The sequence below is a fragment of the Grampus griseus genome (genome assembly GCF_964374135.1).
Source record: "Grampus griseus genome assembly, chromosome: 10".
Taxonomy (NCBI): Eukaryota; Metazoa; Chordata; class Mammalia; order Artiodactyla; family Delphinidae; genus Grampus; species Grampus griseus.
Genome location: NC_139004.1, coordinates 50,631,230 through 50,656,676, shown reverse-complemented (window position 1 = coordinate 50,656,676; position 25,447 = coordinate 50,631,230). Strand labels below are relative to the sequence as shown.

General features: G+C 44.2%; 1 protein-coding gene across 1 annotated transcript in view; it reads right to left on the bottom strand.

The window, feature by feature from the left end:
• TGFBR2 (transforming growth factor beta receptor 2) overlaps positions 1–25,447 on the bottom strand; it is a 93,739-nt gene that overhangs the window by 35,238 nt on the left and 33,054 nt on the right. Inside the window, exons 2-3 of the mRNA XM_082662752.1 lie at positions 24,939–25,107; positions 20,770–20,960 (exon numbers count right to left, since the gene is read on the bottom strand). Coding sequence (XP_082518878.1) covers positions 20,770–20,960; positions 24,939–25,107 — 360 coding nt within the window. The remainder of the gene's footprint in view (positions 1–20,769; positions 20,961–24,938; positions 25,108–25,447) is intronic.

Sequence of the window (25,447 nt, the reverse complement as noted above, 5' to 3'; positions counted from 1 at the left end):
AAAAGTTGAAATCAGTGGAATAGAAAACAAAGTTACAAGAGGGAGAATCAACAACACGCTGAATGGGTTGTATCATGATCAACACAACACGTAAACCTCGGTGAGACTGATATATAGCCAAGGGCAAAGGCCCGGAGGAGACAGAATCATGGGCACAGCCAAGACTCAAGGGATCTGAAAAACTTTTCCAGTAAGTTTGAAAACTTAAAACAATATTGGTCAAAGTCCTAAAAGTTTATATGTGTAACTTACTAAAACTGACCCAAGAAAAACCTGAATAATCTTACAAACATTAAAGAAATTGAGTAGTTAAAAATCTTCCACAGTATAACCCTAAGTTTTTTATCTTTAAGCCTTTTACTGTCAAATTTCTTAGTATCAGTGACTGAATACACGTGTCAGAATTTGATTTTTGTGGAACTGTCAACCCCCTAAAAAAACTTCCTACGGTAAAAATGCCAGTGGAAATCTTACAAAAATGTTTAATCATAGTCTAAACAAGTGGGAACCATCAGATAAATCCAGAATGTGCCGCTATAAAATTAATGGCCCACCTGTTTCAAGTCAGAGTCACACAAAAAAAGAAACACACTGAAGAGGCAAAATAACCAAATGCCATGCGTGGTCCTTGACTGGAACAGCAGAAACCCCACTGCTTTGGGGAAATTTGAATGTGGACTGTAATACACCCACCCCCAGTGCCTCCCCACACACACAGAAATGAGAAGGTGGTAAAATGTTAACACATGGTAAATAGATAGAAAGGGAGAGGGTATACAGGGGCTCACTGTTCCATTCTTTCAACTTTTCAGAAAGGTTAATTTTCTTCCAGTAAAAATTGGGGGAAGAAGTCTCCAAAAACATTTGAGCAACAGTGTTCCCCTCGAAGCCCCAAACACACACCTGTCCTAGATGAAGCTGAGAGCCACCGAACTTTCAAGAAGTAGGTTACTTCAGTGTCACACAAACTCAGTGAACAGGAAAAGCGTTCTCTGAAAATAGGACAACCAAAAGCAGACAAAAAGAATATAAGAAAATTACAGAACAATCTCACTCATGTACCATGATTTAAAAAAACGAGGGCTTCCCTAGTGGCGCAGTGGTTGAGAGTCCGCCTGCCGATGCAGGGGACGCGGGTTCGTGCCCTGGCCCGGGAGGATCCCGCGTGCCGCGGAGCGGCTGGGCCCGTGAGCCATGGCCGCTGAGCCTGCGCGTCCGGAGCCTGTGCTCCGCAACGGGAGAGGCCACAACAGTGAGAGGCCCGCGTACCGCAAAAAAAAAAAAAAAAAACAAAAAAAACGAATAATAAATAAAAATGGCAGCAACCCAAATCCAGTCAAGGATGTAAAATAAAAAGTATTATTTTAAATTAAAAACAAATATGCAAAGAAAACAACTCCTATCGTTGACCACATTAATAATTTAAATGAGAAAAAACTGTATGATCAATTCAGTAGATATAGAGAAAGTATGTGACAAAGCTAAAGGCCTCCGTAAGGAATATATATACCAACAATCCTCAGCAAACCTTACTGTAATGGGGATATTTTAAATGCATTCCTTTGAAAAACAGTTCAGGCACTGAGGCCAACTACAGCTATTTCTAGTCAACATGAATTACAGATCCCAACCAAACAGCACAGTAAGGCAAAAGGGGGGAACCTGCCATACCAGATAAAAAAGCTCTATACATCGACAGCCTCATCTTGCCTGGTCCTTTACACCTGTTCAGTGTTTCTTAGTCTCCAGATGTCACTGTGCTCGCTCATCTACTGTACAAACAGATCCACTGACAGGTGGCTGCTTTTCTGATGATATAATTTATATTTAAAGAATGATTTGATATTGGGAAGACAGGAAATTCACAATATTAAAAGCACTCTTACATTCAGTCCCAAAACCCTATTATTTCCAAAGAGACTACACAAAGTACATTTTTTAAAATAAATTTTTTTTATTTATTTATTTATTTTTGGCTGCATTGGGTCTTTGTTGCTGCATGCAGGCTTTCTCTAGTTGTGGTGAGTGGGGGCTACTCTTTGCTGTGATGCACGGGCTTCTCATTGCAATGGCTTCTCTTGTTGCGGAGCACGGGCTCTATGCATGTGGGCTTCAGTAGCTGTGGCACGCAGGCTCAGTAGTTGTGTCTCGTGGGCTCTAGAGTGCAGGTTCAGTAGTTATGGCGCACGGGCTTAGTTGCTCCACAGCATGTGGAATCTTCCCAGACCAGGGATCGAACCCGTGTCCCCTGCACTGGCATGTGGATTCTTAACCACTACACCACCAGGGAAGCCCACAGAGTACATTTTGTTAAAAGAGCTTATTTGAGGATTTTCATCCCAAGTCTCCTGTATATCCCCAAATCATCTCTCTTTGCCACGCTGTGTTTGCTGCCAGGGGTTTAAAGTCACATTTTGTGCAGGATATTACACAACAGAGACTGCATTTCAAATCCTGAAGTCCCTGCAGCTCTTGGAAGAGGACTTCTCTTGAGCTTTCCAAGTCTACAATCTAACTGATATACTTTCACGTTACTTCTTTGCCTCTAAACCATGATATGTCCAGACACCACACTGAGCTAAGATTCGATTTCATGATTTTCTCAATGCACACAGAGAAGTTGCCTTTTTTAACAATTTGAAGAAAAAAAAATAGTTCTAGACTCAAACAAGTAATATTTTATCAGGCAATTTGGAAAGCCCTAAGAATAATCAAAGCAGATTCTGCAATTCAAAAATTGACCGATACCGGGAATTCCCTGGTGGTCCAATGGTTAGGACTCTGTGCTTTTACTCCCGAGGGCCTGGGTTCCATCCCTGGTTAGGGAACTAAGATCCCACAAGCCATGCGGTGTGGCCGGAAAAAAAAAAAAAATTTACAGACACTATTCTGTATACTTAGAGGTAGTATAAGTTGGTTTTTAAGAACTTGGGACTCTGAAGCTTTTGCACAGCAAAGGAAACCATAAACAAAATGAAAAGACAACCCACAGAATGGGAGAAAACATCTGCAAACGAAGCAACTGACAAGGAATTAATCACCAAAACATGCAAACAGCTCATACAGCTCAATATCAAAAAAACAAATAACGCAATTAAAAAAGGGCTGGAAGATCTAAATAGACATTTCTCCAAAGAAGACATAAAGATGGCCAAAAAGCACATGAAAAGATGCTCGACACTGCTAGTTATCAGAGAAATGCAAATCAAAACTACAATAAGGTATCACCTCACACTGGTCAGAATGGCCATCATCAAAAAGTCTACAAACAATAAATGCTGGAGAGAGTGTGGAGAAAAGGGAACTCTCCTACACTGTTGGTGGGAATGTAAATTGGTACAACCATTATGGAGAACAGTAATGAAGGTTCCTTACAAAACTAAAAATAGAGCTACCGTATGATCCAGCAATCCCACTCCTGGGCATACATCCAGAGAAAACCATACTTTGAAAAGATGTATGCACCCCAGTGTTCACTGCAGCAACTATTTACAATACCCAGGACATGGAAGCAAACTAAATGTCCATCGACAGAGGAATGGGTAAAGAAGATGTGGTACATTTATAACGGAATATTACTCAGCCATAAAAAAGAATGGAATAGGGCTTCCCTGGTGGTGCAGTGGTTGAGAGTCCACCTGCCGATGTAGGGGACACGGGTTCATGCCCCGGTCCGGGAAGATCCCACATGCCACGGAGCGGCTGCGCCCGTGAGCCATGGCCGCTGAGTCTGCACGTCCAGAGCCTGTGCTCCACAACGGGAGAGGCCACAACGGTGAGAGGCCCGCCTACCAAAAAAAATAAAAATAAAAAAAAATGGAACGGAATAATGCCATTTGCAGCAACATGGATGGACCTGGAGATTATCATTCTATGTGAAGTAAGTCAGGTAGAGAAAGACAAATATCATATGACATCTAAAAAAATGATACAAATGAACTTATTTACAAAACAGAAACAGACTCGCAGACTTTGAAAAGAAACTTATGGTTACCAAAGGGGAAAGTGCGGGAGAGGGGATAAATTAGGAGTATGGGATTAACAGATGCAAACTACTGTATATAAATAGATAAACAATAAGGACCTGCTGTAGAGCACAGGGAACTATATTCAATATCTTCTGGTAACCTATAATGGAAAAGAATATATATGTATATATGTATAACTGAATCACTTTGCTATACACCTTAAAGTAACACAACACTGTACATCAACCATACTTCAATTTTTTTTTTTTTTAGTATGCGGGCCTCTCACTGCTGTGGCCTCTCCCATTGCGGAGCACATGCTCCGGACGCGCAGGCCCAGCGGCCACGGCTCACGGGCCCAGCCGCTCCGCGGCACGCGGGATCTTCCCGGACCGGGGCACGAACCCGTGTCCCCTGCATCGGCAGGCGGACTCTCAACCACCGCGCCACCAGGGAAGCCCCCATACTTCAATTTTTTAAAAAAAGCAGGTAGAAGGCCTTGGAGGGAGTCAGTCTGGCTGCGCTGAGAGAAGGGAAGGCAGATGCTTTTTGGCTGTCTGGTTTGGATTCTGTTTTCCCAGAAACAAAATTCAGTTTTATCACGTCTAGTGAAGTGGGACCCAGTTATAATAAAGAAAATGATGGAAGTGAACAAAAGATACAGATATCCGCTAGACGTTTACTGGCTATGTTCCAAGTATGTTCATTTGACAGACAAAGGGAGCATTACTGAGTCACAGCCCTGGCCAGGCACAGACACATGGGGATCCCTAGAGGCAGAGATACAGGATTTCTTAAGGAGCAAAGCAAATTGCCTCCTTATTCTGTGACACTCCACATCCTATCAGCTTTCCTCTGTTACTGCCCCATCTCTCACTCACACACACCCCACAATCCATCACACTGTATACATACTTTCTAACTCAGGAGTTCCAATATTTTGCATATTTTCTGGTGGCATGGTACAAAAAGGATCTCTTGGTACCTCCAGGCCAGCAGTATCAGCAGGCAGCACCTGGGAACTTACTGGAAACGCAGAGTCTCAGCCCTGTCTTACACTGCCGACTGCAGAATCTGCATTTTATAAAGTTTTCTAGGAGATTCATTTACACAGTAAAGTTTGAGAAGCAAACATCCCTTGGGATTCTGCCACAGAGTTGTTTCCCTCTTACAGAGAAAATTGACAGTGGACTTGCTTGCAAAGCCCTAGGGCAATTGTATTCAGTGCTAGCCAATGAGAAAATGGTCCATGAGAATGTTCTAGTCAAATGAACTTCAAGAGGAGTGTAGAATGAGATATAATTCCCCATCCATCATCTCAAGAAAAAGTAAACAATTAAATTCAGGCAAACAATAAAAACTCATTTTAAATTAAACAACAGGACAGTAGCTTACTGGGCATGCAGGGTTTAACTTCCAGCATATGGACAGCACTGTTTGACATTCTAGACAAACTTTGAGAATACATTTTCCCCAAATGATGGAAGAATTCTTCTTTCCAGTCCATTTGATTGTTTTATTCCAATTGTACATATTTCAAAACTAAGCTATTGCCTCACCTCACATCCCATTGCAGAGTCTCCGTTAGGTTATTTCCTCCCTACCTCTCTCCCCAACGAAAGGGTCTTACATGTAGTCTAATCCAGTATGACAACCTCTTCCAGAATATTCCTGAAAGGTACAGAGGAAACCTCTGTCGTGTTACGACAGACAGACTCCACTCCTCTATAAATCATCCCATAATCTAACCCCAATAGACCTATTAGGAGAAAGTCTCAACATTGGGATATTTTAAAATATATTCTTTATAATCAAATATGGCCTTCCCGTAAGTCCACTTACTGGCTTTCGTGCTATTCTCTAAAGCAAAAGATAATGCAGTGACTCCTTCTTCTATGGGATGGCAGCTCTCAAACTGCTGTTAGGCATTTAACGCATTTCCCTAAATCATCTCATTTTCAAGCTGAACATCTCTGCCTTCTTCAGTCACTCCTAAAAAGACCTATTTATCGGACCCTAAAGTCTGGCACGTTTATCAGACTCCCTCCCGCCAGCATGGAGCAGGCACCCCACACATGCCGGGTCTAAGTATAAAGTGGTCTGGTCTCTGAAATCATTCTTGCTTCTCAAGATTCTCTGTGACGTTTCACCAGACCCAGCTCCAATACGTGGGACGTAATCCGTGTAGACAGGTAACAGTAGGACTCTCACCGTTCTTACCAATGAGCACAGACTACTGCTGGTTTGTGTGCTCTCGTTTCCTTTTGATTCTCTCCACCAGGTCACCCCAATTTCAGAATGACCTTAACTCCCCTCTAACCCCCTGGGTCTTTATCGCCTGAGCAGATGCCAAGCCAGCTTTCTGATAAGCTGCTCCTTTGCCATCAATTGTGTGGACAGACAGGCCTGGCTTGACGTGTATCTGTTCAGTTTCGTATCTCGGTCATTTCAAGCAGTTAGAACCCCGATCCTGTCCCTGCCGTTAGCATTCCTTCCCCTTTGCTGATCATCCTTCCTACGTGAAGAGAGAGCCTGAAACGTGCCAGGCTTTGCCCACAACACAATGACACGTCCTGTGAATATCTATCCTCCACGGGCTGACCTGTGCTCTCTGCAGCAGGATTTTTTCATTTCCCTCTCTGCGTTAGAGTCCTCTGACCACTAACTTAGCTTGGGCTTTGTTAAGATCCCCCAGCTGCCCTGATTCTCTCATTCTTTTCCTGGCTGCCTGTCTGGATCATATCTTCCACCCTGTCTAGGGGCCCTTCATGTTTTCAGGAAACCTGAAAACAGAGAAAGAGGGCTTGAGTTACCCCACTATCCTCTCCAACAGGGAGACCCCCCGGCTTTAGAAAAGCACATCAATTATGCACATTATCAATACCTGTCACGTCACCGAAACACCTCCTGCCTCCTCTCTGGCTCCACCTGAACCACAGTGTGGTTGGGTTTTGGCACCCAGAGCCTGCCATCCACACCTTCAGGTTGCAAATGTGCCTGCCCTGAATGTATCATTTCACCAGTTCTAAAACCTCAGATGCCTACCCAGTGAGGCCCGCGGCCTCGTTCTGAGGTACTCGCTTGTAAAGTGTGGCAAGCACAGTGACATCCTGTATTAAGGAATCCTATTATTCCCCAGGGAGGGGGTGAACCAGGTGTGAGTTTGCTTGTTTTCTTTCTCCTCCTTCTCCTGGAGGGCTGAATTTAGCTACTTCCTGTGGTGGTTACTGCTCTCTAATTGTTACCATCCTCTTTCAAGTTACATGTGGAACATGATGAAAAATACAAAAAGATGTGGCAGAACAAGCTGCCTTGAATTCAGTGGTTCCCAACATTGGCTGCATATTAGAATGTCTTGGTGGGTGGTTGTTTTTTAATTCCTGACACCAGGCCCCAGATCAATTAAATCTGAAACTGCAGAGCTAAGACCCAGTTAATGAGTCATTTTTAAAGCTTCTCAGGTGGTTCCAATGTGCGGCCAAGGCCGAGAACAACGACTTCGGCCTGAGGGGAGACTGGGATAGAACCTGGAAAAAGGAGAAGGCGTGGAAGGAATTTTAATCACTAAATTTAGGATCCATTGTTCCTGACACTGGAGACAGTGGCATGAGGTGTATGTATTTTTTTAAAGTAAAGAAGCAAATATGAATTGTTTCTTTAAAAGTTAATATTAGTTTTTATAAGGCATAATTATTGCTGGGAACACTGAGATTTTACATAATTAGCAACGCGTAAGAGTTATTTGAGGATCAGAAAAGGTTTTCCAAGAGCCAGTTGGCCGGATGTCCAGCTGGAGGTAAATACAGCCCCTGGAGTTCAGGACGGGGCGGACATGAGGGTCAGTTTCCCAGTGGTTAGCGAGCTCCAGTGTTTTTCCACTGGTGGGACACTGAGGTACTTGGAAAGTAGCAAACAATCTCCCGGACCCTTTTTGCCATCACCCATCTGTGTGTTGTTTACAGAACACGAGAAGGCCACTGTGAGAGGAGAGACTGCAGACGTTTCACCACAGCTTCGCAGCAACGCCAGCCTTACTGGCTCAGCTGTTCTATTGGTCACTCACATCTAGGGGATGGGGTTCGAGACAGACTGTGTCCTTAATGGATTCCACTCGGCTGTGATTCACGTCAGGATGAGGTTCCAGGGTAGAAACATTCACAGCTGGCAACCACATCTGGCCTCAGAGCATCTTTGTTTACTTTGCTGCTTAGGGGAAAAAAAAAAACCCTACAGAAGCCAGTTGCTTTGCCTGAAGACACTTCAAATACATGCTAAGCCTCACTGGACTGAGTCACAGTGCCCTCTGGCATGTCCAATCTTTATAATTTCCTTGGCCAGACATGGGGCTGGATTCAGGGATTCAGAGGAGGCTTCTAACTCATTCACAACCCAAGCCTCCTTCAGCACTGAATCATCCCCTCAAATAACTCATTTCTCTTCCCCAGAATGAGACAAGTGACTTTAATCCAGAATTTTCTTCCTCTTCTAACAACTTTTCTCCACCAAATTTCCACACTTAGGTTTCTTTTCCTTTTGCATTGAGACCAGCAAGTAAATCTGGTTTGTTTCTCTTGAAACAAAAAAGCACAGCTGGCGAGCCAGCTATTTTGAGTCGTGAGGGCGCAGTTCAAAGGCAGCAGCACACCCAGAGCCCAGAGCTGCCAGAGCACATATCATTCTGCTGGTTTCTTGCACGCAGGAACTCAGAGCTTCCCCCAAGAAGCCAGCTGCCGCATGCTGGAGCAGAACGAACACAAAATGAGATCGGCAGCACGTCCAAGCCCTCCCCGATGCAGAACCCAAGATGAGTCCATACAGTACGCCAGGCGCGTGATCCACACCCGGAGTGGGTCTGCTGGATGGCGGGAAGCAACGTTATTAAGGTCACAACAGGTCCAGGGGGACCCAGCTGGCTGAGATGATCTGCTAGCAAGTTAAACAGAGACAGGAAACCGCGTGTCTGATATTGTAAAAAAAAAATCATTTGTCTTCCTGCCAGCTTTAGGCCTGCAAACCAAAGAGGCTGTTTTCATTTAAAAGAAACTCGACAACAATGAGAAAGGAAAGAAGGAGCGTTTGTGGCTACCAGGAGTCCCTGTCTCCTCGTCTCCTTGCTCTCTGCCTCTCCAGGTCCTGTGGGGCCTGCAGGCAGCTTGTGGGTCAGCCAGGAGCATTTTACCACAGCAGGTGAACTCTGAGTCAGAGTGGTTTCTAGAGTCCTGGTTCCTAAGTTAACTAGATATAACTGACGTATTTACTGATAGTTCCATCCTGTTAAAAAAAAAAAAAAAAATCTCATGCAACCTAGAGATAGACACAGTAGTGGGGGGAAGACCAAAAAAAAGTAAACATGGAAGCTGGGATCAAGACAAATGGAAGGTAAATGTAGGAAGACAGGCAAGCAGGGGTGATGTCAGTATGCAAAGTACACGCCCACATATTTGCTAGAAGCATGACTGAAGCTTTTCTGGTAGTACTGTCGGGAGAAATACAACAAAACATGGTCACGTATATCAGGGGGTGGCCTGAAGCCTTGTTGTGTAAATAAAGTTTTACTGGAACATGGTCGCATCCAATTGTTTACATACTGTCTGTGGCTGCAACAGGGGCTCTCTGGCCTGCAAAGCCCAAGATATTCATGAACTGGTCCTTTACCAAAGAAGCTTGCTGATCCCTGCTCTATTTGAAGCTCTATATGCTTCAAAGTGTCCTTAAGGTCAGAAGCAAGTATGTCCTCATGAGGGGAATAATCTTTCCAAAGCAGAGAGCTGAGAGAAATTTCTCCTGGCTTCCTCAGCGAGGTGACAATACAATGCAGAGAACAGCTTCCTCAACAGCGTTCTTTACAGTGAACCTGTCCCTCTGATTCACAGAACTGTTGCTGAAGATGGATGGTACTTACAGACGAGTCAGCAGAAGGAATTTTCAGGAAGGAGAATGCAACACGACATTGGTACAAAGTGCCTCACTCATCTGGCTAAATCCAAAGACAAGACATTTGAATCTAGGGGAACAATGGTAACCCTTTACAGCCAAAATTTATTGCATAGGTGTTCTGTGCCAGGTACTATTGTAAGTTCCCTACATGAATAAACACATTTATCCTCACAAAAATCCTATTCAAAGTGAGCACTATTTCTATCCCCATTTTTCAGAGGGGAAAACTGAGGTAAATTGGTTCACCCAAGGACAAACAACTCATAAATGCCTTAGCTGAGATTTGAACCCAGAAAATCTCACTGGGGAGAGCACGATCTTCTCCTGCTGGGCGTCATTTATAAAGCTCGTTCCTAACAAGCCCGTGAATGGTATAGCCTCTGGTTGTGCTGCTTGCCCAGCACTGGCTGAATGGGGAGTCTGGGCACAGATTAGCAACCAGGCTTGTGTCCACATGGGGGTAAGACTGTTGTTAACAAGCACCCCACACACAGCTGAAGGTGGAGGGTTGATGGTACTCCCTGAAAAAAAGAGAAAAGATTCTCCAACTCTCCTGTGGACAAATGGTGGAGAGCCAACTGCGAAATCTTGGGAAATTCACACCACTCTCTAGAAATCCATTTCTTTGTCAGTAAAATGAAAAGTTTGGACGAGCTAACTGCATGGGCTTCATTTCAGCATAAAAAAAGTTACGACTCCAAAAAGACTAAGATGACAAGTCTTGGCAAGGATGTGGAGAAAAGGGAACCCCTTTGCACTGTTGGTGGGAATGTAAATTGATACAGCTTCTATGGAGAACAGTATGGAGATTCCTTAAAAAACTAAAATTAGAACTACCATATGACCCAGCAATCCCACTCCTGGGTATTTATCCAAAGAAATGAAAACAGGATCTCAAAGAGCCATCTGTACTCCCATGTTCACTGCAGCATCATTCATAACTGGCAAGACATGGAAGCGACCTAAATGTCCACCAAGGGATGAATGGATAAAGAAGGTGTGGTGTATATTCAATGGAATAGTATTCAGCCATGAGGAAGAGGGAAATCCTTCCATTTGTAACATCATGGATAGACTTTGAGGACATTATGCTAAATGAAATAAGACAGAGACAGACAAATACCTCATGGTATAATTCACATGTGGAATCTAAAAACAAAAAGCAAACTCACAGAAACGGTAAAACAGTGGTTGCCGTGGGTTGGGGGGTGGGGGAAATAGGGAGAGGTTGGTAAAAAGGTATAAACTTTCAGCTCTAAGATGAATGAGTGATGAGAATCTAGTGTAAAACATGGTGACTATAGTTAATAACACTGTCTTGTACAGTTGAAATTTGCTAAGAGAGTAGAACTTAAATGTTCTCACACAAAAAGAAAAATATGTGAGGTGATGGATGTGTGAACTGCCTAGATGGAGGGAATCCTTTCACAAAGTATGTGTATATTAAGTCACCATGATGTACACTTTAAATATCTAAAACTTTATTTCTTAATTATACCTCAGTAAATCTGAAAAAATGCTAGAACATGACGTCAAAAAAAAGTTATGACTCTAAGAAACAAGGCAACACACCTGAAAGCAGTTAGCACAGGTGGACCAACCACAGCAGGCTCTCACCCCAGGGCAGAGACCATCACTACTATTGTTCTAGGGATGTCCATGGTCTGGGCCTTGGGCATGGTGCCAGCTCCCCTGCACTTCAGCTAAGGAAGGGGGTGGGACTCTGGCCTTGAAACCAAACTTTTCAGAGTCCAGGCTTGAGTTTAATGCTAATTCCCTTTCCCTCATGGCCATGGAGACTTGCCATTTCCAGAAGCAGCAGTTCAGCTCTAAGTCAGGAGGAAAGGTGGGATGGCCAGGGATCCAGCCATCTGGGAGCTGGGAGCAGTCCAGAAGCACACCTCCTTCAATCTGCCAAATTACCATCCTAACCCAGCAGATGATGATAACAAACACTGAAGAGCAAACTGATTCAGGCGAACTCCTTTTAATGCCTCCCTATTCCTTGTCCCGGGCTCCCCCAGGCTACCAAACAACTCCCTCGTATCAACAGATCCAGTTCAGAACAACATCTTGTGAAATGCTTCTTGAAGGTATTCCTACATGTTTTCTTGCTTTGGGAAATAGTAGAGTATGATCCCATAGATAAAGTATGTGAACATTATCACGGAAACCAAAGAAATGTTCCTGAAAAGGCACCTCATCTTCTCTACGTGGAGCTCCATGCCAGCACAAAGTTTGTAACGCATACAAAAAATGACTTCACTATCGCTATGGAAAAACACCCCCATTTCAGTGGGGAGTTCTGTTACACGAAAGGACAGAGTAAAGCATATTTAGCTCCTTTGCAAAGGACCAGGTTTAAGACCAAATGTATTCCTCTTGGGCTGACTGATCAGCTGGGCAAGTTACCAGCAGGAAGCTAACAAGACCCATCTTTGGTTCTTTGGTTCCATTCCTAGCTGGGTGAGTTCACACCAGCGTTTTCACACTTCAGTGTGAGAACAGATCACCAAGGACACTGTTACAACACTGATACTGATGCAGTGGGTCCAGGAGGGCCCTGAGGTTCTGTTCTTCTACCCAGCTGCCCGGCAATGCTGCAGCTGGTCTGTGGACACTTGGAGTAGCGAGGGTTCCCCATTCAGAGGAGGGGTTCTCCTCAGCAGAGAGTGCGCTCCTTATCTGGAGGAATGAGGGAGAACGGAGGCACCTGCTGTGTACCAGCTGCCACGCTGGCCCTCCCAAGCTTCACCTCCTTCAATCCCCCCAGCATCCTGAGGCCATAGGTATCACTATCAGCACTAAGTGGTCAACAGCGGCACAGCCATTCAATGAGGCGGCCACGTGGCCCAAAGCAGCGTTCTGCTGAGAAAAGGAAGACGGAGTGAAGCCCTTTGGCAAGAACAGAAGTGCGATCGCCCCAGCACTGACCTGCACGGCACAGTGAGCCCTCCCATTTGTATTTAGCCACCTGCTACTGTGATTCTGCGTCACAATAGGAACAACGCGCCTAATGTGTGATATTATCCGACGATGGAGGGATGTGGTTAGCTTTGATTACAAACTGTGGACTCGGTATGCTCCCCCTACCTCTGTGAAGGCACGTGGAGAAGAAAGAAGCTGCTCGAGGCACGAGTTAAAGCAACCCAAACCCCTCCCAAACTCTTGCAGCGCCACACATAGGAGGTCTGAGTGGCCTGCTGCACACTGTGGTCAAGTCTCCACCACAGACCTCAGTGCTGGAACACACCAGAGGGCCGGACGGGCCTGGCTTCACATCTCAGGGTGAGCAAAAGTCCGCATCGGATATAAACCCCCAAATAATACCAGCAGCTAACAGATGGGGCGCTGTCGTAAGCACTGCATGTAACAATCTAGCCGCACCCCACCCACCCCCCGTTTTAGTTCCATTTTACAGACTAGGAGAGGTCAGGTAACTGGCCCAATGTGGCAAAGCGAACAAGTGGTAGAATGGGCCTTAAAATTCCAGAAACCCACCACAGACCCATCTTAACCATTACACTGGACTGTTTATTTCGTACCTAAAACAAGCAGAAATCATCTCCTTGCCTGGCACTCTGCAAATGAAGCATCTTTACTGCACTTGGAAACCATTTATGAAATGAATAAAACTGAGTGGTGTTTTGGATTCTTCAAGGCTTAATGAGCGATCCTACCCACATCATGATTTTGCAAAGTGGACATGTCATCTGCAAGTGAACAGGGAGCCGTTAGCTTGGGGTCCCCACCCCCATCCTGGGCTCACTTTGGTCCAGGAGCCTGACAGGGCTTGTTTGAGTGACAGCTGTCACCAGGACATCAATAAGGACCCAGACAAACGCCCTCTCTTCTAACCGGAATCATAGGGCTTGGTGAGCCCAGGGGGAGATAATGACTTCCTCAGAATTCTACACATCTTTCACCAAGCAGGAATCATCAGACAGGACAGGGAGACCTGACTTTCGGAGAGCAGACGGAAGAGCGGACCCCGGCCTCATTCTAATTGATCTACTTTAGGGAAGCAGGGAGCCACCGGGCATAGCACAAGGCCCCACTGGGGGGTTTGGGGGGAAAAGATAGGTACCTGGTTCAAAAAGAAAGACAGCAAGGTCTCTTTAATTCCTTTGTTTTGGAACACTGGTTTCAAACTCGTGAAAGCTGGCAACGCCCTTCTGTGATTCACATCTTCTGCTGAAGCTTGGTACACATGGCAGGTAAAGGAGAGCTGATTTACTCCCTTCTCCCTCAGTTCCTCAGAGCAGCCCCTGATGCCCCTCGGAATACAGACTTCAAACCCTGTACTAGAGACACAGACCTTGGTGAGAGTCTGCAGACCAAACCTGTAGCCCAGCTCTGCCACTAACTAGCTGAGTAACTACAGGCAAGTCACCTAACTTCTATGTTCCTGGCTCTCTGCCGTCATCACCAGGGGACAGTAATCTAATCATCTTTCTGGGCCTTAAGACAATTATCTCAACGAATCTTCAATATCTTCAATACATTCTCTGCACATTTCTCAGGTATAGAACGTAAAGGTGCTTCGACAAGGTGAACAAGACCAGAGGCATACAAGCCATCACTACACACCAACCTCTGGGAACCTGAAAGGAGTGAAGATGGGAGGACTGGTGGCTTGTGTAGAGGCCCATCCTCCCCCAAACCATCTGCCAGGCTTCAGGCTTTATGCCAGGCGTACAGACAAGCAACATGGAGCAGGAGAGAAAATCAGTGCTAAATAATACCCCCCCCCCTTTTTTTTTTTTGGTAGAATAGGCCTGGGTGCCTATAGAGGCAAAGGAACACAGTGGTATCTTGTTGTCTGAGGCTGGGCTGTCCCACCTGTCCATTCTTTGGAGGACTGAGGTCATGGCCTCGGTTAAGTAAACGGAAATCACCAAATACAGGAAGAAAGCAACCAAATTTCTAAAATGAGGATAAAAATCCCAATGATGATGGAAAAAGGGAATAAGGGAATTTACTGGGAGTCACAAAAATGTTCTGTATCTTGATTGTGGTAGTAGTTACACAGCTATATATATTAGTCACAATTCAGTGAAAATAGTATCTTCAAACGGTGGATTTTATTTTATGTAAATTATACATCAATGAATCTGACTTTTAAAAAAAATCTCAATGATATGATTTACCAAGTTTAGGATTTCCATGCAGAGTTCATGCAGAAAAATCTCTCTGGATGATCCCAGACCAAGAGGAGGCTTTCTTTTCACTGTATCCAGTTTGTCGAATTTGAATTTTTTAATATGTACATATGTTATCTGTTTAGAAAGACAGAGATAGAGAGAGTGCAAGAAAGAAGGACATAAAAAGAGAAGGAAGGGGGAAAAACCCTCACAGAAGTTGTATTTTATCCACAGCCCATTATGAATCCTAGCTATGCCACCACTAGTCATGGGATCCTGGACAAGGTGTTACAGTTCTCTGAGCTTGGTTTTCTCATCTATAAGATGGTGATACTAGCAGTGCCTACCTCATGGGGTGGCTATGAGATTAACTGAGGCCAGGCCATCACAGGGGCTTAGCAACAAACACAGCAACTACATTCCCTCTGAATGTCAGCTATCATTCATAGTAACACTGAAAATAAAGATCTACTTTAAAGAGTAAATCTTGTGGCTCAACTTTTTTTTCCCTCACATATTTAAGAAAAATGTAAGATGTAAGTAATCATTATCCATTGTTTGTAAATCAGAAAGCAACAGGAACAGAGTGCTATCCTAATAAAAATACTACACAAAACACTCCAGAGAGCTTTTGTGTTCCCCATCTTATTTGACTTGGAGTAGAAAAATAAAAATTGCTTCAAGAGTTTTCCCACCTTATAAACCTGATCAAGGAGGTGAAAGACTGAGAACTATACTGAGAACTGAGAACTATATGCTAAGAACTATAAAACATTAATAAATGAAACTGAAGATGATTCAAAGAAATGGAAAGATATGTGCTCACTTTGGCAGCACAAAAACTAAAATTGGAACAATACAGAAATGGAAAGATAACCCATGCTCTTGGATTGGAAAAATTAATATTGTTAAAATGGCAATACTACTCAAAGCAATCTACATATTTAATGTAATACCTATCAAATTACCCATGACATTTTTCACAGAACTAAAACAAATAATCCTAAAATCCATATGGAACCATAAAAGACCCAGAATTGCCAAAGCAATCCTGAAGAAAAAGAACAAAGCAGGAGGCATAACCCTCCCAGACTTCAGACAATGCTACAAAGCTACAATAATCAAAACAGCATGGTACTGGCACAAAAAGAGACATACAGATCAATGGAACAGAATAGAGAGCCTAGGAAAAAAAACCCACACACCTACAGTCAATTAATCTTTGACAAAGAAGGCCAGAATATAAAATGGGAAAAAGTCTCTTCAGCAAGTGGTGCTGAGAGAGTTAGACAGTTGCATGTAAATCAATGAAGTTAGAACACACACTCTCACCATACACAAAAATAAAATCAAAATGGTTTAAAGACTGAAACATAAGACATGACACCATAAAACTAGAAGAGATCATAGGCAAAAAATTCTTTGACATAAATTGTACCAGTGTTTTCTTAGGTCAGTCTCCCAAGGCAATAGAAATAAAAACAAAAATAAACAAATGGGACGTAATCAAACTTACAAGCTTTTGCACAGCAAAGGAAACCATAAACAAAACGAAAAGACAACCTACAGAATGGGAGAAAATATTTGCAAATGATGCGACTGACAAGGGCTTAATTTGCAAAATATACAAATAGCTCATACAACTCAACAACAAAAAAAACCACCCAATCGAAAAATGGGCAGAAGACCTAAATAGACATTTCTCCAAAGAAGACATACAGATGGCCAACAGGCACACGAAAAGATGCTCAACACTGCTAATTATTAGAGAACTGCAAGTCAAAACTACAATGAGGTACTACCTCACACCAGTCAGAATGCCCATCATTAAAAAGTCTACAAATAACAAATGCTGGAGAGAGTGTGGAGAAAAGGGAACCCTCCCACACCGTTGGTGGGAATGTAAATTGGTGCAGTGTAGAAAACAGTATGGAGCTTCCTCAGAAAACTAAAAATAGAATTACCATGTGATATAGCAATCCCACTCCTGGGCATATATACAGATAAAACTATAATTCAAAAAAGATACATGCACCCTTATGTTCACAGCAGCACTATTCACAATAGCCAAGACATGGAAACAACCTAAATGTCCATCAACAGATGAATGGATAAAGAAGATGTGGTACGTATATACAATGGACTACTACTCAGCCAGAAAAAAGAACGAAATAACGCCATTTGCAGCAACATGGATGGACCTAGAGATGATCATACTAAGCGAAGTAAGTCAGAAAAAGAAAGACAAATACCATATGATATCACTTATATGTGGAATCTAAAATATGACACAAATGAACCTATCTAGGAAACAGAAACAGAATCACAGACATAGAGAACAGACTGGTGGTTGCCAAGAGGGAGGGAGTTGGGGGAGGGATCGACTGGGAGGTTGGAATTAGCAGATGTAAGCTTTTATATATAGAATGCATAAACAACAAAGTCCTACTATATAGCACAGAGAACTATATTCAATATCCTATGAGACCCAGCAATCTCACTACTGGGCATATACCCAGAGAAAACTATAACTCAAAAAGACATCTGCACTCCAATGTTCATTGCAGCACTATTTATAATAGCCAGGTCATAGAAGCAACCTAAATGCCCATCAACAGATGAATGGATAAAGAAGATGTGGTAGATATATACAATGGAATATTAGCCATAAAAAGGAATGAAATTGGGTCACTTGTAGAGATGTGGATGGACCTAGGGACTGTCATACAGAGTGAAGTAAGTCAGAAAGAGAAAAACAAATATCGTATATTAACACATATATGTGGAATCTAGAAAAATGGTACAGATGAACCTGTCTGCAAGGCAGAAATAGAGACACAGAAGTAGAGAACAAACATATGGACACCAAGGGGGGAAAGTGGGGGTGGGATGAATTGGAAGATTGGGATTGACATATATTGACATATATATACTAACTAATATGTATAAAATAGATAACTGATGAGAACCTGCTGTATAGCACAGGGAACTCCACTTCGCTGTACAGTAGAAACTAACACAACATTGTAAAAGAACTATACCCCAATTTTTTAAAAATCCCATGATAAACCACAATGGAAAAGAATATATTAAAAAATATGTATGTATGTGTGTATATATATATATATATACATACACACACACATATGTACATAACTGAGTCACTTTGTTGTACATCAGTAATTAACACAACATTGTAAGTCAATTATACTTCAATTAAAAAAAAAGTTTTCACTCCTTAATATAAAGAAGAGATGGTGGCAATAAGAGAAATGGACCCCAAAGTGTTCTTCCTAATACCTGATGTTGTAGGGGATGAAAATATCCCCCTACAACAAATAGAGAGAAGAGAGATGGTTATTTTTAAGCATACTCCCTGGAGCATTTTAGAAGACTCTGAAATCACTCAAGTATCTGAGTCATCAGCTGTGCTGGATTTCTTGAGTTGTACAATGAGAAACCACCTTTATGCTGATTATCTCACCTCATAAAGAAACAAACAGTCTGATAATGAATAAGAGGGAAAACATGAATGTGGGCCCATGATTATCACATGAGTTGAAAATACGCTGAAAACTGAAGTCATAAATACTTTAAGAGCTTATAGTAATATACATATATATAAAATATATCCAACTTGCAAGCCACTTATCAACTTTTGTCCCCTTTGAATGAAATAAATTCTTCCGTTGTGGATAAGCCAGTATGCAAAAGGAGAGAAAAGTTTCATAGATGGTAATAAACATGTCTGGATATTCCACTATTAGGGATTAATTCCTTTGGCTTAGCCTGGGCCTTGTTTTTAAAGGTGAAGTACTTGGGGAAGGTTAACACGGTAAACCAGGATATCAAGGTTACCATGTTTTAGTGTGATTTAATCTAGTTACAATGTCCCTCCTAACTCAAATTACATAAGGAAAATGAGAGACATGGAGTGCCTGTAGGACGAAAAAACAGGAGAGGGGAGTGATTTTGGAAAGTGTTGCGCTGACAAGATGTACATGCCTGCCTTTGTACACTGAGAAATTGGCACAGGTGGGGTGTAGAACAGGAAGGGAGGGAAACTGGCTGAAGGACACACGGAGAGCAAGAGGTGGGTCTGCAATGCCCATGAGCACCATACACAAAGCATGAGACTCATCACTTTCCATATTTGGGACACACACAGTAGCAGGGATAGTGTGTCGACCCAGCACTTGTGTTCCAAAAGGAGTTTTTATTGAATTGGACCTATTTGGGGCTAAAATAACCTTTCCCCATGCTGAATTTATATTCCTAAAATCAAGAGAATATTATTTGCATCATCAGCCTGGAAAAATTAAAAGGCTTATAATCTCCAGTGCTGGAGAAAGTAGATGGAATTCATATGCTTATATATCTTCTGGGGGAGGAGAACAATTTAATAGTGGCTATCCAAATTTAAAATGTGCATACCTCTGATCCAGAAATTTCATTTCTAGAAATCTATCTTGCAGAAATACTAGCACAAATGTATAAGATGTTTTTACAAAGATAGTCAATGTAGCATTAAGTGGAAAACTGGAGACACCTAAAATAAGCTACCAACTTATTTGGGAATAAGTTAAGAATGGTTAAGTCACTCATAGAAGATATGCCATATTATGCAATTCTGGACAACAATTAAAAGGTGTACAATATATCTACATATATTGTCTTGTTTAGAAGAGAAGTAAAAGTGGGTGGGTGAAAAAAAATATTGCCAGGTAATATTTATAGTATGATCAACTGTTTGCATGGAAAGATGGATGAGTGGGTACAATGAATGGTTGGACAGATGGACAGATAGATGGACAGACAGATGTACAGATGGATGGTGGATGGATGGACAGATGGATTGGTGTTTGAGTGGATGGACAGATGGACAGGTGTTTGGATGGATGGACAGATGGACAGAGAGATGGATGGACAGATGGACAGATAGATGAATGGATACATAGACAGATGGAGAGATGGATGGGCAGATGGAGAGATGGAAAAGTGGGTGGATGGATGGATGGGCAGATGGATGGATGGGCAGATGGAAGATGGGAGGGAAGGTAGGAGGGAGAGAGGGAGGGAGTAGAGAAAGAGGGGAGGGAAGGAGGGATAATATTGGGTTGGGCAAAAAGTTCATTTGGCTTTATGTGGAAGATGTTACAGAACCCAAACGAACTTTTTGGCCAACACAATATGCATGATGGATAGAGACAAGTGTGCATCCAACAGGCTGTCATTACTGAGGTTAATGTACTTTCCCCTTTAGACAAATCCTAGGAGTATGTACGTACACACAACAACTTGAGTTAAAGTCTCCCTCCTGAATCATACAGCCTCCTCCCAACTCTGGACCAGTCATTCTCAAACTTGAGCTGCCTGAGAATCACCCTGGGCCCGCACCCAGAGTTTCTGGTTCCACAGTCGGGGTGGCACCCTGGAATCTGCATTTCTAACAAGTTCTCAGGTGATGCCACTGCTGCTGTTCCAGGCACTGCGCTTTGAGAACCACTGCTCTGGGTGACACAAACTATTTCTCAGTGACAAATCATAATGTGGGCCCCGGGAGCCAGATTCGATACAGACCAGAGCCAACCCTGCTACCCCTTAAGCCCCTCTTTCCAACAGGTGAAGGGGGCCTGATCCCCAGTGTGAGCCCACCATCCAGCACCAGCCAGGAAGGGATGTGCCCTGAGCCTGCAGACCATCCCGAGAAGAACACTCACCTTCGGAGAAGATGATGTGGTCGTTGCACTCTTCGGAGCTGCAGGAACACATGAAGAAAGTCTCTCCAGACCCCTTTTTTTCCTTCATAATACATTCTGAAGAAGCAGCGTCGTCAAGGACAAATCCATGGTAGGCGATCTTGGGGTCATGGCAGACCGTCTCCAGTGTGATGTTCTCATCATTCTTTCTCCTGGGGTACAGAGAAGGAGGGGGTGAGTATGGTCCCACAGGGAAGCAGTCTGGGCTGTATCTCCATCAGGACATTGTTTCCAACAGCAGCGCTGCCTCCTGTTCTCCATCACTTACAGGTTGTCCCGTCATGTCCTGTGCTTTTCCACGCACTTCAGTCTTTCCTTTACTTATCTCAGAACCCACTTAGGATCATAACGTGAGGGCTTTCCTTGGAGACAAACCTGTCAGAGAACTTTACACGTTATGCCTTAATTAAATCATTAAAGGGAGGGCGTGGGGGAACAGGAGATCGCTAGGTCCTTGGGGTGACTCCAAACCTTCCATCCTGATCGCACTGTGAGGCTAGCATTGCATCTCTAGTTTGCTGGACAGAATCTAGCTAAATATTACTCAGTCATAAAAAGAACGAAATTTTGCCATTTGCAGCAACATGGATGGACTTGGGGGGCATTACGCTAAGTTAAATACGTCAGACAGAGAAAGACAAATACTATACGATATCACTTATATGTGGGATCTAAAAAGTACAACTAGTGAATGTAACGAAACAGAAACAGACTCACAGATACAGAGAACAAACTAGTGGTTACCAGTGGGGAGGTGGGGAGAGTGGGAGGGTATAAGACAGGCTCAAGGATGGGAATATAGCCAATATTTTGTAATAACTGCAAATGGAGCATAATCTTTAAAGACTGTATAAAAAATTAAAAAGTAATAAATTTTGAAAAAAAAACTAAAAAAACCCCCAAAACCCCTACCTATCCTTAACCCCCAAGCTACTGGAAAGTCTTGGCAAAAACAGTGGCCATGAAACAAAAGCACCTCCCTCCCTGCCCCCATAGTTGTGTGCCCACCTGTGTAGGTGGGGGTTTGTGTTTGGTTTTGGTAACAAGATGAAGCCGTGCTGAGTCCTCCGGGATCCCAGGGAAAAGCATGGTGTCCCTGCCTTGTGAAGCCTCCAGAGGCCCCGGGATGGGACAAGGAAGAAACTGTGAGCCACGAAGGAAAGCTGCTCTGCAGCCCTGGGCAGCTCTTTCAGAGCCCCGACTTCCACCCCCCGCTGCCTATAGAACTAGAATCAGAGGGAGGAAACTCAGCCACAGCACTTGAGGCTCCATAAGGTCCTCAACTGCTTCCTCCACTCAGTGCTGTAACGGTGTCTCCTGGACAGGCAGGGCCCACTGTGCAAAACATCTGTGGGTACACTGGAGCACAGAAAAGGAGGATACAGTGAAATAAATACAGACTTCTTTGTCCTGCTACTGAAGAGGTTGTCAATATCTGCGACAAAAGAACCACAGTTATGAAATTAATTTTGGTTCTAAAATATGTCTATCCTTGAAAAGGACTTAAGCATTTCACATGGTAAGAGTGCACAACTGGCATTAGTTCAATAAATGAATGAGGGCTTCCCTGGTGGCTCAGTGGTTGAGCGTCCACCTGCCGATGCAGGGGACAGGGGTTCGTGCCCCGGTCCGGGAAGATCCCACGTGCCGCGGAGCCGCTAGGCCCGTGAGCCATGGCCACCGAGCCTGCGCGTCCAGAGCCTGTGCTCCGCAATGGGAGAGGCCACAACAGTGAGAGACCTGCGTACCACAAAAAATAAATAAATTAAAAATAAATAAATGAATGAATGAATCAGCGAGTGAATGAAAAGAACACTAAAACTGATCGTGGGAGAGTACCACCACAGAGAGCAGAGTCTTTTATTCCCCCACTGGGCTATTCCTAAGATAGCCTAGTGTCCGAGTGTGTGTGCCCTGGACACAGACTCTGAGGCTGTGAGATCTCTGGATCTCTGTGCAGGAGCTCTAGGGAGATTCCCCTGCAGGGGCCAAAGGCAGCAATGCTGCACAGAGCAGGGAGGGGGGTCGCGATGAGGCCTCTGCTGACCTCTGGGCAGCTGGGGGCTGGGATGGCCCATCAGAGCTGTCCCAAGCTGAGGCAAAGTGGTCAGGCGTTTCGGCCACTGCACCAACCAGTCCTGGGATGCTGGCTGCTGGTACAGAGAGGCTGAACCTGCCGGACTCCAATGAAGCAGCTCGGGGAGCAGACAAGAGGAGCACCCCTGGAGGGCTTGGGGTGATCCCTCAGCCCAGGGTGAGCACCTCAGTGCTGCATGGGCGGGGGTGCAGGACAGCATCCCTGGCACCTCCCTCTCTCCACATCCAAATGTGTCTTTGCCCAGAAAGGTAAAAATAACGTTCAGTGTATTTAATCTTTAGGGCTGAGACACAGAGGGCACAGAGAGCTTCCCCACAGGCCCGCATCTTCTGAGACAGCAAAGCTTCAACGCCAGGGATGTGTGATTCACACTCCACCCCTTGGACTTGTACTGGGGTAGGGAAACTACCTTTAATGAAAAGAGCCTGTTTGGGTGCAGAAGTATGTTCTCACCTCCAGTGGATATTTAAGTAAAGACAGTCAGCAGAAAACAGGAATGAAGAGGAGCCTGGGGTCAGCTGGTCTGGGGTCTGAGGCTTCCTGCCCCAAACCTGACAAGTGGTCCTCCATCCTCTCGAACTTGGTCTGACCCTTCCAGAGAAGGAAGCCTGGCCCACTGGCAGGAAACCACGACTGAGAAAATGTTTCAACTGATCCTGAGTACAAGTCTGTCTGTCCCCTTGTAAATGCTGTGGGTCTCCTGTCCTGCAGAGTTCTGCACGACAAGCTGACTATATTTTCCACTTGAGAGCCCTTCAGATCTCAACAGAGCCCCGTCCTCTTTACTGGACCAGCCATGGCTAACTGCCCCCACCAGCCCTCAGATGGCATGCTTCTGAACCTCTGATCACACTCGTGCCTCTGCTCTGAACACCATCTCTGTCAAAATCCCTTTTTCAAAACCACCACTCAGAGCTGGACACAAGTGTAGCTGGCAGGTATGGCAAGCTGCCGTGACAGATCTTTGCTGTTAACATTCCTTTAGTTCTTAAGAACCTAATTCATGTCCTGGTACGTAGGGAAATGTGCCAGGGTTTCAGATTTATCATCAAGGCTGAGTATACACGGTCCAGAGAAAGTCTCAAAAGGCTCCTTCCAGAAGGAGCGGGCAAGATATCTGGGTTTACATGCTCATTTGCAAATGGCCAGGAGACACAGAGGTTACTTTAAAAAAATAGCTGATAAATTGAAACCATCAGAATAAGGCTTCAAAATGTTATATTTCATTAATGAATGTGTAGTTTTTTATAAAATAAGGACTCCCTTAATGATCTCTATTTTTCTTTAATCTCTGGCTTATACTCCCAATTCATAACTATGAGTTAATCAAATGATTCATGAGCACCCACTGTGTTTGTGTGTGTGCGTGTGTGTGTGTGTGTGTGTGCGTGCACACACGCGCGCACGCATGCATGCCTGGCAAGACGGGAGGATGAGGGAGGGAGGGAGGGAGGGAGGGGAAAAGGGAGGGGGGAGGGGAGGGGAGGGAGGGGTGGACAGAGCGAGGGAGAGAAGGGGATCTGCTCCAAGAGGAAGATGTGGTCCTGCTCCCAGAGGAAGACACAGGGTTTGGCCCAGCAGTGGTGTGAGGCACTGGCCAAGGCTTCTGACTAAGGAATAGGTTGTCTCCTGATGCCAAGTCACTTCCCCCATTTTTGACAAGTGCGTCCCTCTTGCAACAGCCCACCTTTCATCTCCACGAAACAGGACTGAGTTTGTGTCAGAAGAACAAAGCTCCTGGCGTCACTACGGGGATCCCAAGGGGTCTCAATTAAATGACTAGTAAGGGGCAAATCCCTCTCCTCGACACAAGGAATGGTTTCCGGACTTATAAATAGTAAAGGTGTGTGTGTGTATCTGAAAATGTATAGAGTGTCTCTAGAAATTACACTGAACGACTGAAAAAGAGATGGTCTAAAGGGAAGGGAATGGGACAGATGTCGAAGTTTCGGGCATGGAGACACATGACTACATACCACGAACGCACACTGCTTATAAAAGGGGAAAGAAAGGTGTTACAGGGCAACCTTACCAGACAGCCACGCAGACCTCTTGCGGCTTCTCACAGATGGCCGTGATGCTGCAGTTGCTCCAGCAGGACTTCTGGCTGTCACAGGTGGACAATCTCACATCACAGAATTTACACAACTGCGGCAACTTGACGGCACCATTGTCGTCAGTGACCATCATGTCACTGTTAACTGGGAGGGAAAAGAGATGCATTACATGATTAACCAACGTAATCAGCTGCCAGTGGATTCCTGATACGATGCAATCTCAAATGGACCTGGTGTCAGAAGAATGAATGCGGAGAAAGGCCACATAAGGCCTCCACATCAGATGAGAATTTGGTAATGAAAGCCAGGGCAGCGTGGAGATGGTTGGGATGGAGGAGGTTTGGTAACTTCTTGCCTTTGTCAGTGAGCGTCATAAGGCACTCTTTCTACAAAACCCTCCTCATTCAATCCAGAGACAGAGCTTGCGTCGCCCCACTGCATGGTGCTCAGTGCTGGTGAGCGTACCCTTAAGGAAATTATAGTT